The 13,651-nt window shown below is 37.7% G+C and overlaps 1 protein-coding gene across 1 annotated transcript in view; it reads left to right on the top strand.

Moving 5' to 3' along the window:
- The window catches only part of asb7 (ankyrin repeat and SOCS box containing 7), a 12,086-nt gene extending 7,411 nt beyond the window's left edge, over nucleotides 1–4,675 (top strand). The window contains exon 5 of the mRNA XM_007568224.2: nucleotides 2,542–4,675. Coding sequence (XP_007568286.1) covers nucleotides 2,542–2,681 — 140 coding nt within the window. The 3' untranslated portion in view covers nucleotides 2,682–4,675. The remainder of the gene's footprint in view (nucleotides 1–2,541) is intronic.
- The last annotated feature ends 8,976 nt before the right edge of the window (nucleotides 4,676–13,651 follow it).

Raw genomic sequence — 13,651 nt, 5'->3', positions numbered from 1 at the left:
TTTTTTTTATTATTATTAATTTGAAATTAAGACTTCGTATACATCAACATTTAGATTTTACTCAAACTAAGGAAAGAAAAGATTAGGAGAGCCATAGACCCCATGGACGTATTTACATGTTTCTGCTCCTTTTTAAAAACAAGATGGAAGAGCAAAAGTACCTATAAATTAAATTTTGGTATGTAAGGATTTAAGTTTATAATCTGAGTCTTATGAGCAGTTAGTATCTTAGCTACACTAAACAACTCTGAACATATGCGTTTTAGACGAGCACAGATTTTTAACATTTATTTCTAAAGCTGAAGTGAACAGCCAATCAGAGCCCTGCATCAAGAAGTCTGATTGTGTGTAGTAGCTGTCAGTTTTACGGAAACAACCGCTAGACAACAGGATGAGTTTAGGGATAGGTCTATATGATTATAGAAATAATCAAATCTTGATCATTTTGTTTAACTTTATAATCAGTTATTGAAATGATTCAATGTGGTTAGAAGAGCAAAGTTATTAGAGAACAGTCATTAACCTTGAATCCACCTTGTACTGTAACTAGTGAAAGACTCTTCACATTTCTTTAAAATAGTTGCATTCAGTAATATAGTTATTTTCTGTATGTAGATTTTCTCTGGTTGCACAGATTTCTTGTGTTGCTGGATGGTGTAATGTTTTTTGTATATTTTGAAGCTGAAGATTAATATTGAATGATTAATTGCACAGCCTGATTAAGTACATATGGTCAGAAAAACTCTTTATAGGAAACATTTGGTTTGTGTAAAAATCTGTAAAGTAGTGTTTACCTAAATAACATTTGTTCTTGAATACAAATATTTTAGAGATGCTAAAACTTGGAGTCAGCCTTTGATGTGTGTCTCTAGCTGGCATTTTGTAATAATGCAGGTAAAATCCGTCTTCAGACCATCCATACTGTCCATTTTTAGTGTAAAAAAATATACAGAGATTTTCAGTGGCAGTGGAGGGAGACATTTGAAAAAACATTGAGGGACTTTCTGTTCCAGAGCCACAGATCACCTGCAGTGTTATGATTGAGACGTAACAATGCCTGCATTCCTCTGCTACTGCCTCAACTTTGATATCAAAGGTAACAAAGAGCTGTGTGCTGTCTGAGACTGGACCGGGCCTTTGAGGGACTCTGGATGTTCAGCTGGATCACATATCTACAGGCTTACTGATTACACCTCAACTTCTGACATGAAAGGGACCATGCACCATCCAGTGACAGGCACTCTGTTCTCCTCAGCCACTGTACATGTCAGCTTCACTTCCATGTTAGTTTTTTTTGTCCAGAAAAAACATGTACTGTATATTTACATTTATTTATATAGTTAAACTCATAAGTATTCATACATGTGAAAGATCAACCAAGAATTTTGTCTGATTGGACATAAGACGCACAATTCTCAAAATATAATAAAACTATGGAAGTTGATACTCGTTTAACATTTTATTAGAAACTGGCATGTCAACTACATTTATACCCTTTTCAATAAAAGTATTTATTGGCAGTACAGCAATTAAAACCTTCTTATGATTGCGGGTCAGCTTTGTGTTTCCTCTGTTATTTTGATGTATTTTTAGTGATGAGCTTCCAGAGTGATGTTGGAAGGCCTCTTACCATCACCCTAATCTTTAGCTTCTTTACTGATTCTGTTAGACTGAAATCAAGACAGGTTGAGCCACTTCAAAATGTGTCATCATGAAGAGGCATTTCATGACACATTTTGTCATGAATCAGACAACTTGTTGTCTGATTCATGACAGACAACTCATGAAGACAACTTGTAGGTAAAATGAAAACTTTTAAGCCGAAATCTACCATGGGTATGAAGCTTAGCTGTATATATAGATTTTCTGTCTCTATATTTTAAGCATGATGCATTTTTCTGTGGTGACGTCTGACATTTGTGAGTTTTCTAATCCTCTGGGAATCATCTTTAAACCGGCGTTTGCTACGTAGTTGCAAAGTTGCCAATTTAGCATAGTTTGCTACACTGGCAGGTCTCCCAGATGGACCAGCATCAGTCTACCAGTTCAATTTATCAGGGCTGTTTAATTTTAGGAAATAATTTGATGGCGTCCTTAAGTTCATTAAGTACTGAACTAATTTGGGTAGTATTTCAAATGTAAATGGGTTCTGAAAGAGACGTTTCTGGCGTTTCCTGAAACGTCTCTCTCTGGAAGCAGGTTCCAGAGTGTCACCAGAAGGTGGTAGTGCAGGTCATGTTGCTCAGAAGAAACAGTGCTCTGTAGAAACACCCATCAAAAAGAAAAAGACCTACAGACGGACATCTAAGCAGTCCCTCCTACAGACACATCTGATATCCAGGATTACATCAAATATCCGTGAAAATAAGTGAAAACTACTGGAAATGTCTGTAGATTATTCAAAATGTGTGTTTTGGGGAGGGGGATGGAAGGCTCACAGTGTGAAACATTACAAGATTTACAATTATTTCCATTCATATGTTTAAGTAACTAACTTTAACAAGTTCACTTATTTGGTAATTGTTTCTTTTCCATTTTCAGGGCAACCTCGGAGTCTCCAGGACCTGTGTCGAATAAAAATCCGTCACTGTATTGGCCTTCAAAGTTTGAAATTCTTGGAGGATCTTCCAATTGCAAAAGTTATGAAAGACTATTTAAAACATAAGTTTGACAGTTTGTGAAGGAGCTTGGAACAAGCGGACAGACGGTGACGGGCTCTCTGTCAGACTATGCAAGCATTATGATTCTGCTCTAGAAGGATGCTCTGCTTTGTTCTGTACGTTCTGAAGATTTGGTCCAATCAGATTTTTTTTTCTTTATCAACACTCTATTAAGCCTTATTTAAACTTCTTGCAGTTGCTGACAATTTTTAGTAGGCACTTTTTTTTAGGAGACTGAAACTTACTTGACTGCATATGGCATTATTCCCATAGTAATAACATGTACCTTTTATACATATGTTATCCCATTGGTGAGAGTTTTGAAAAATTAAAGCATGGGCATGTGGATTTTGTATAATTTTATTTTATTTTTTTAATAAAAATATGGAAGGTAGCTTTTTGTATTCAACTGAGACATTGACAGAAGATGCCCAGTCAGAATGGCCAAAACTCTGAACTGGAACCAGTATTAACACGGTGCAGCAGGAGTAAAATCTGAAACCTGCTTAGAGTGTGTGGAGGAATCTGCAGCAGGAGCAGAGTGGTAGATGCAGCAAGCTTCATATCCACCACAAAAGGCTACAAGGCTATGTAGTAATTATTAATTAAAGGTTTGAATGATTCTGACAGTAATTGTTACAATCCAAAGCATTTAAATGCTTGCAGTTTAAGTCTGTACCACCACAACTTTTCTGGCAGATTTGTGGGAGTTTTTTGTTTTTTTATCATCCTGAATCTCATTTGAAGAACAGTTAGAGGAAACCATGTAGTCTAAAGTTTCCTCAGGATTTAGATTTTTTTTTTTGGGGTGGGGGTGTTATGCATGGAGGTAATGCGTGATTATATCTTACCTCTAGTAGATGACTCCCTTTATGACCTCCATATGTATCAGGAGAATTAAGTTTGGCTCAAAATATCTGGTTGGGGTTTCAAATGAAGACTAACTTATTTTTTTTGGACATTGTAACATTTGGACAGTTACTCTGGACACACACAGTTGTTTTTGTGTCTATTTTTCTTTAAGTGCTTCACATCTGAAGACTGTTCCAGACCTTTCATGGTCTGTGGTAAATAACCACGCTGCTGCAGACATGACTGGTTTAAACAGATCTTATAGACCAGACTTGTTTTAAAGTAGCAGAGGTCATCTTCAGTCCAGATCCTGTTCTGACCAGCTGTCAGCTGAATGCCCATCCAGACAGAAAAGGTGAAAGAAATTAATTTTAGATAGTATACCATTTATAACCAATGCAAAACAATTCAAAGTCTGCCTTTTAGAGTTCAGTTGAGGTAATTTTGAGCTGAAACATTTATGACTGGATGTGAAATGTTTTCTTTAGTTCATGATATTTTCTAATGCTTAAAAATGTACTTCATTTTTATTTTTTAGGTGAGGTCAAACAGAAATGTGGATATTACATTGAAAGATTTGCAGTAAAACATAACAAACTGAACCCTGATGGCTGATCAGTGTGGGGGTTTTGATCCACTTGATCTGTCTCTGAATTCCTCTGAGGTGTCATTAGTGGCAGGTTAAGTGGAATTTGAAAAGCTCTGAATGTATTCAGTGAATTCACATATTAACTTTTAGTGGCTAAGAAAACCAAGTGTAAGTTTTTAAGCTAATACACAAATCTGTTTGCTGAAGACGTTTCATCTATCTTTTTTACGAACTACAGTTTTATTTTCAGACATTGGTGAAAGAGTGTAATGTGGTAATTGTTTTATTTTTTAAACTTACGATATGACAGCTCCAGTGAACCTGCTATGTCCATTCCTGTGCCACGGTGGAAGCACTGTGGAGCCCTCACCGTTACTCTAAAGCAGTCGTGTTTTCAGGAAAACTGGCCTTCACAGCTACCGTCAGTGTAAATATGTTACGGCCTATTTATGTAAAATCTGTTCAAGCAATAATCTGGTGTTCCCGACATTTACATTTTGGAAAGTCTTGTAACTTCTTTGGTGTGAATTAAATATTTTATGTGTGTGAGTTCATTAAAGTTTCATTTTGAATATGTTGTCTGTAATATGTATACTTTTTTTGCCTGTGAAGTTATGTGCTTTCTTCACCCTCTTTTGCAGCAGCTTATTAAGCAATTAAAAAATAACTTGGGGTATGTTTTCTATCTTTGCCGTCACAATGCCTAAATTCCTGATATTTTTATAATCTGTATTGCATGATGTTATAGTTTTATATGAGGCCGTATCTCTGTTGTTTCTGATAAAACTTCTCATAGAGATGACCAGCAGTACTGTATGATGTGACTTTAACTACATTTTTCAGATGCAGATACGGCCTCATTCACATGTCAATAAATGTTTTTTTACTTTTCTTTGCAAGTAAAAGAAATGACAATATCACCAAACAGTTGATTTAAGTTGTTCGGTTAGTGAAGCTTGTAAAGCTCCATTGCTAATAGTGACGTTCAAGTCAAGTGACGTTTATTATAGCACATTTCAGCAAAAAGGCAAGCAAAGTGTTTTACACTAAACATAAAACTAAGAAACAATACATATTACATTACAAAATCATAAAACAAATATACATCAAATATGTTGATCAATGTTCCATTTTCTGGCAATCAAAGGTAACTCTAAACAGCTGGGTGCATTTGCTGGTTTTAAAAGAATTTGGTATTTCTGCTATTTTTCAGTTTTCTAGAAGCTTGTTCCAGATTTGTGGTGCATAGAAGCTGAATGCTGCTTCTACATGTTTGGTTCTGGTTCTGGGGATGCAGAGCAGAACCAGAACCAGCATAGATATTAAAAATGAGGGACCCAGGACTGAACCTTGGGGTTCACCACATGTGACAGTCCGATGAAGCATTACATATCAAAGCCTCTGTTCTTTAGGTAAGATTCAAACCATTCAAGTACTGTACCAGAGAGACCAACTCAGTTCTCTTTAGAAACATGTCCTGGTTCACTGTGTCAAATACCGTGCTGAGGTCCAACAGAACCAGCACTGTGGTATATACAGCAGGTAGAGAAAGACACTGGACCTGCTAACTACTAATGCCAAATACACACAACCTCCACTCTGTCCCCCCGCCTGGCCACTTTGATCACAGCCTCTTACAACGGCTTCCTGAATACACACCCAGAGTGCATGAACCTCCAGTGAGAGTCTACAGGACTACTTCCAGATCACAGACTGGGAACCATGGAGACGACAATGACTGACTGACTCGCTGCTGATTACATTAACTTCTGTGTCTAGAACACAATACCTTTAGACTCATCCCAGTTTGAAGAATTCGTAGTTCCCTGTTTTTTTTTCCAAAAAAGCACTTTGTTCCCATTATTGGTTGGTAAAGTAACTAGAATCATATGTTCCAGTTATAAACGTGTGTATCCTGTGCTGCGGGATAAAGTAGTTGAGCTGGATGTTAGTTACAGAAACACTGATTACAACCACCAGAAATAGCTTCTTTGTTCATTTTCCTACAACCTGACTGTCTTGGTGTTCATAACAGAGGGGTTTGTTTTCTATGTCCCCTTCCATTATACCCCGCTGCATTTAAAGTACAGACAGTGTGTTTTGAAAATAAAACAAGGAAAAAAGAAAGTGGTTCTTTGTTTAATCAAAATTCAACACAAAGCAGCTGAATGTCACACCACTGACCCTGGTCAATGTCTCCTGGTCTCAGTGAAAACATAAAGAGTCCCTTGAGAAAGGCGAATGGAAACGAGCCAGCTGCTTCCCTGGAATGCCATCTCATTTCCTGGAGGACAAACATGTTTCATTTAACGCAAATTAATAACATACAGGCCTGCGAAGTGAAGTACAGCACAGTAACCATGGTCAGCCTGGAGATGATCACACATTCAAATTTACAAATAAAATAAATTATCTGAACATTATTATTGAAGATTTTAGAAAATTCTGACTTGATTCATTGAGATATTTTAAATAGAATATGTAGTTGTGACAATATGACTAAGGTGAATGTTATGGAATTTTATGTCACCGATCAACACAAAGTTAAAGGAAAATATTAAGAATTATTATTATAAAAGCTATGAAAAAATTCCTAATTCTTGGAGTGGCTATGTGTTTTCTCAATATTTTCAGTGCAGCAGTTTACTTTCATGAATGCGGCCCCATTCTTCAAACTGAACTCATATTTATGGCAACTCAGATGGTGAAGAGAAATCACTCCAATACCAAATACAATTAACTCAAACAAAGCGAAAAATAAAAACAATCTGGATCCAAACAAAATCAAAAATACATCTCTCCTCCCTCTCATATAATGGATTTTTCCAATGAGGCTGATTGAAAACACCAGGTCCTTGTCAGCACTGCTCATGGGCGCGCTTCCATGGCAGCACATGACCAGGTGACCTCAAAGAGAAGAGAAGATTATTAAAATAAAGTAAATAAATCAAGTTACTTCCCCCAAACACAAAATATATTTACCAAATAAATTAGAATATATAAAGTACACATAAAAACAGCACCTGTTAGGGAGGGGGTAAATCCCTCACACTTCCCTCCCCTTCAGGAGACTCGCTGTGTCCACAGCGAGACAAAAAGTCTGCAGCTGTATTCTCTTTTCTATTCCTGGAATGTAACCTATTTTGAATCGGTAAGGTTGAAGAGACAGGAACCATCATGTGATGCGACTGTTTGTGTCTTTCATGGCCTCCAACCATTTCAGTGCCCGATGGTCAGTCTCAAGGATGAACTCTTGCCCCAGCAGATAATATCTGAGTGAGTCAATTGTCCATTTGAGAGCCAGACACTCCAGTTCCACCGCCGAATATTTGGTCTCTCGTGGAAACAACTTCCTACTAATTTAGACAACTGGTTTCTTCCCCGCTTCTTCTCTCTGCAAAAGAACCCCACCAATTCCCCTGGCAGATGCATCAGTCTGAACTGTGAAGGGTAAGAGAAGTTTGGGCTCTGAAGTGCAGGTTCTTGACACAGTGCCTGCTTCAAATCCTGGAAGGCCCTCTCCTGTGCTTCTCCCCACACAATTTTTGCATTTGATGTCCCAGTGAGGTCAGAAAGAGGGGCTGCTCTAGCAGAAAAGTTCCTGATAAATCGACGATACCAGCCTACAAGGCCCAAAAACGACCTGACTTGTCTTGTGGTTCTTGGTCTCTCTGCTGCTTTGATTGCCTCCATCTTGTCTTTCACTGGCTTTATGACTCCTCCACCCAGGATGTGGCCTAAATATTGTAGCTCCTGTTTAGCCAATGCACATTTCTTGGGATGAATAGTCAGGCCAGCTTCATAGTAAATCATCATAGTAAATTTGTTTTCATGTCACTGAACTTGTTTTCACTGTAATCATCTCCCTTCTCTGCCTGATGGCTGTGTGAAAGAGAGGGACCTGGTTTAAACAAAAAGATGAATAAATCGATAACAGAGAGAAGCAACTGTGTAACCTGATCTCTTGCTTACAATAAATGATTGTGCACTTCATTCGTCCTGTCCATTTTCAATTGACCACCAAAAAGAAAAATAAAGTGATTAGTTTTATTTCAATTTATTTTTGAATTGGATATGAAGAAAGAAAAGACAAACATTCTTCTGAAGGGAAAGAAAAAACACACACACACACACACACACACACCTACAGAAACACCAAGACAATTTCAAGTGGCTAATGCTCAAGTCCTCCTGGGCTTTCAGATTCAAATGGGCCGAGTAACCAGCTATTTAAAGGTCATGTGAAGCAGCAATGTCCTAAATGTGGATCCAGATAGAAAAGCAGACACTTTAGTTTCCTTTTCCGTTCTCATCTTTGTTCTCATTGAGAGCTCTTGATGCTCTCTTTCTTCCTCTCTTTTATTGAACTCTAATTGCTTTTATCACCAGTCAGATTAAATGGTTTTGTCATGAAGAGACCACTCAGGCTTTTCTGATGGAATTCACATAAGAGAATGTTTTATTTCTGTAACTGACTTGTTGAGGCTAAGACATAGAACAACAGTTCTCATTTCTGCAACTTTAGCCAATGGAAATTCATTCATTTTGATTTTAATAAAACATGTTATCATGCTTCTCATGGTGCAATAGTTTAGTACTGGAAGTTCCCTGGTCACAGTAAGTTTATTTATTTATTGTTCTTGTGGTTTTCTGTGGGAGGAGGAGAAAGGAAATGGTCAGAGGAATGGCGATCACTATTTGCACAAAGGTAAAGTTAGGAAGTTGTTATGGTGTTACGGTTGCTGAGGCGGGTAAGGATCCTGGAGGAGGTAAGAATCACAACTCAGCTGTGATTAGCAGATGTTTGAGTTCATGGAAGGATGTTCTTTTCTGTTTTTAAATGCTAAATGGTGAAAGGAGGGCAGACAGCTGCTAGGAGAGCTTTTGGAGTAGCAACCAGGAAGTAGGAAAAAGAGCAATGTGAGCTCCAATCAGAAGACTGGAGGAAGAACTAACCATCTGGCATCACTCTGCTGGAGTCCACTCCTTTAGAAGCTCCCTCTGCCAATCACATCCTGGAGAAAAGAAGACAACAAACAGCTTGACAGTCAAACTGTCAGGCTGTTGTGGTAAAGATGAAAGAATGTTCACATGTTGACTGGTCAAGACTCAGACCCAAATCTAACAGAGAATCTGAGGCAGAACTTCATGTTGACTCAAACTCTATCCAGCCTGACTGAGTCTGAGTTTTTGAGTCATGTCATCAAAGACTTGAACCTGTAACTGCAGTCAAAAGTTACTCTTCAGAGTATTGGCTTGGTGTGTGTGTGTGTGTGTGTGTGTGTGTGTGTGTGTGTGTGTGTGTGTGTGTGTGTGTGTGTGTATTTGTATATGTTACATACAGAGGACCACTTTCCCCATTTTAACCAACAAAAGGAGGTTATTTGTGGAGCATCTGGAGCTTTTTCTGGTCCTCACTGTTTTTGCTCTTCACCTGTGCTCTACTAGTTGTATTTAGAGGTATGGAGTGAGTTAGTTTGGTTAAGGTTAGGGCTAGGGTAGGAATTGAGGTTATAACTTGACAAAAGAAGATTTAAAATCTGGGCATAAGAATACTTTTGCAAGGTACTTACTGCAAACTGCATGGAGCATGTCCAGAAGATAGAATCAATTACTTTACTGTTACTTAAAATTTTGAAACACATTGTTCATAGTTTCTTTGTGTTCTGTTTGTATTTTTCTCAAGCATATTTTTGCAAAAAGAGCAGGATCCAATATTCTGCCTGACTTTGTTCTTTTGTTCGTTGGGGTTCATTTTGTAACAAGTGGAGGAGAAACGTGTTCTCATCAGGAACTGAAAGGAGGCTTTGTCTCCCCCTGAACACCTGGACAGGGTTATCTTAGAGGTTCCCTCCCTCTCCTCCTCTCACACTGCTTCAGTCTGTCCATCTTTTCAACCTGAACCACTCCCTCCACCCCAATGCAGATCTCCCTAAACTGTAACCACAAACAAGCACTTTAATGTAGAACTCTGTGATTCCCATGGTACTGAATTGGTTTTATAACGAATGACATTTTTGTAGGCTCTCGTGGCCTTAGAACCGTACATGGACATGAAACAGGGAGGAGACAGAAGGAGAAGACATGCAGCGAAGGCCAGAGACCGGGAACAGACCCCGGGTTGAGAACCACAGCCTCAGCACATGGTGCTTCCAAGTGAGCCGCTCAGTGTCACACTGAAACATATATTTAATATATTTCCTTTTTTTTCTGAGTTTTACATTTCAGAGAAAACCATGGACAATAGTATTTACAAAAGTTGTAAATAGCTAGCTTAGAAACCAACTCGTACTTCCTCTTTCTTGATGTGTTGATCAAATTGCCGACTTTGCCTGAATCACAAAACATTTTGTTTTGTGATAAACAGTGTTTTCCCTTACACCGGAGCAGCATTAAAAACTGGTTCTCTACTAGTCCTTTGTAGACCAGATGGGAACCAGTGTCATCCATACATTCAGCCATGATGGTGAGGCATTTCTCCATGGTTACTAATGGTTAGATGATACCTTCTCCTTATTGCAATATTTGAAATCATCTTTCTTGTCATATTTACTTATAAAGTACATGAACATTAATCGTTTTACCTATGTGAACATTAATCTTGCCTTGTAAAAAGTGTTAATTGCAAATTTGCAATTGCACCAAGGGCTGACAGTCATTATGACTGTCAGTGGCTATCCATCACCACTCTATCTTTTGGTTTTGGTTGTTTTGATGTCCATCATGGCGGAGTGGACAGAGCTCTGAACAGCGTGAGGTAATGTGGAAAAGGTCAACACAGGTTAGCTGAATATGGCGGTTCTGAGACAGCTCGTGATTCGAGCTGTCTTAACTTGACTTTATTGACTTGACTCAATAAAGTCAAGTCAAGTTTATTTGTATGACACAATTGCTGAAATTTGCTATGCAAAACATGATGTATGCTTTATATCATAAAAACATCACACAGTCACCAATTGCGAAACAAGCAATAAACATTACATTGTGTCAAATGCAACCATCCAAATAATAAATGCACATCAAATATGTCGATCAATCTTCCATTTACTACTAATCAAAGGCAACATCAAACCAGATTTTTAACCTTTAAAGAAACTGTTTCAGCTGTTTGGCAGTTGATTTCTCTTTTTTTTTTTTTTTTTTGGAAGTTTGTTCCAGATGCACCACAAATGTGAATAGGTTGATAAGTTGATGGATTGATGAGGCATCATGAAGCATTTCACCACATTGCTGAACTGATACTGTGTTGATCCTGTGTCACTGAATACTGACATCTGCTGGACCATAAAAATCCCTGCAGGCAACCCAGTTGACACTATCAGCTGACACTGATTTGATAACCTACACTGTACAATATTACAAATTAAGTCAGTGTATTTTATATTGTATTATTTCATGTCTTCATTTAAATTTAAAATATTTTTTGTTACTTTCAATAAATAATGTGAACATGCATCACGGGTGAACGGGATGTGAATGAGGATGTGTGTGAACTGGGATTTTTTTAAATTAATTTTTTATTTTTTTAACAAATTTTTATTTATAAAATATGTTTTTCAATGTTTTGAAATTAAGTTTTGACACAGCTTCTCCAGCTGTAGAAACATTCGCTCACACGGCACAGATGAGGCTGAAGTGCAAAGAAATTGTAAGGACTACAATTTCTTAACTATATTATTTTCATCTAGCAATATTATTCCACAAATTCATAATGCCTCATCAGTTTGTATGGCTTCTCAAACTGAATAAAACAAAACCATATTATCTAAATTGCTTAATAATTTTATTTCAGACTAAAATACACAATCTTTTATGTAATTTTTTGCATGTATTAATTATTTTAATTATCTTAGGGTTAGGGTTAGGGTTAAGGAATTTTACTTGCTTTTGTGTTTACTGTCCAAGTATAATGCATTTGTTTCATTGCTTAAAAAGACTTTTAGAAGGCTTTCTTTCTTTATGCTATTAATCTTTTAGATATAATTATTTCATTTGCTCCTACTTGTATATATGTATGAGTCTAAGCTTTTGCTCACCCATGTTTTCAAACACAATCCTGAATTTATCTCTCTGTCCTTTCTCTTGTCTTTTTGTTGGCTTGTCCAATCAGTTAGGTTCATTTGTGTGCATCATTATGGAGTTGCTGAGGTGAAAAATGGGCTTGCAAAACCTTGTTGTTCTGAGTAAACACCGACAAAAAGGAAAGGCGATGAAGAGGAAACAATAGCCGACTGTATGTGAGTGCAAGTATTTGCTAGCCTTTGTTCACCCAGATGGGTTCCTGCAAGGCCAGGTGCAAACTGCAGCAGATTTCTGGAAAACACTGCTACTTTTGATTTGTTGTTAATTACTGCAGATAGAGTTAATTTCACATTTTAAACCATAATGGACTTTTCTCTCATTATTCTCTATTTGACAAGGAAACAGTCAGCAGTGAATTTCTTGATCTAGGCTTCTGAATAAGAAATGAAGGCCCATCATCACCGTTTCACTCTCAGATAAAAAAAAAAAAAAAAAAAAATGATTCCAAAAATAATGTTTTATCTTATTGTTTGAAATGACCAAATTTAACTCTGCCTGGTTGTTGTCAGTGTAGAGAAGTATCAGAGTGACTGGAAGCAACTACTGTGTTTCGGTTTAGATTATCTTCATTTCTTCATGTGGTTTATACCAGGGGTGCTCAACTCTAAGCCTCGAGAGCTGGAGGGCCAGTGTCCTGCAACCTTTAGATGTGCTTCTTCCTGTTCCAACACAGCTGAATCAGTAAACAGTCCAATTCTCCAGAGTTCTGCTCATGACACGAACGTTTTAACTCAGATGTGCAGACACATTTAAAACCTGCAAGACTCTGACCCAAAAGGCCTGAACTGGAAGATCCCTGGTTCATACTGATGCATCAGAACATAGATATGTAAGGAAAACATTGATAGTCTGCAAAACTAGGTCAACAGTGGTGATAGTGAGGAATTTGTTCTGCAACCAACAGGTTGCCAGTTACAACACCCACTCTGTGTGTCTTTGTTGTGCCCTTAGGCAAGACACTTCACCTGCCTGGCAGCCTGAGCCTCCCTCTGTGGCTCCAATCCAGCAGCTTTCCACCGTTAGTGTGTGAATGACTGAATGTTGTGTGAAGCACTTTATCATCTGGACTAGATTAAGTGGTGTACAAGTACATGCCATTCACCAAAACAAACAAACATTGTCATATTTATTATTGCAATGTGTTAATTTGAGGTTTGGCTGATAAAAACAATTGCTGAAGTCTGTCTGCTAACTTTAGATTAATATTCTAAGCCTATTCTAAATACTTGGGACAAACTCTTTTTCACACTACTGTATGTGATAATTTAATAATTTAACCAGTATTGTTGTAGTTCAAGTTTTATTTGAGTTCTGAACAAAAAGCTTAAAAACAACAGAAGAGGCCTGGTTCTACCCCAGACTTGGCAGGAACAAGGTTCCTGCTTGATTTGCAGGGGCGGAGTTGAGCTGCCAGGAGCTTCTCTGTGAGGAGGGGGTACAACTTTAAAGGCAGTGAAGTGGAGAACGA

Source organism: Poecilia formosa, unplaced genomic scaffold (genome assembly GCF_000485575.1).
Source record: "Poecilia formosa unplaced genomic scaffold, Poecilia_formosa-5.1.2 Scaffold219, whole genome shotgun sequence".
Lineage (NCBI taxonomy): Eukaryota > Metazoa > Chordata > Actinopteri > Cyprinodontiformes > Poeciliidae > Poecilia > Poecilia formosa.
This window is presented reverse-complemented; position numbering and strand designations above follow the sequence as displayed.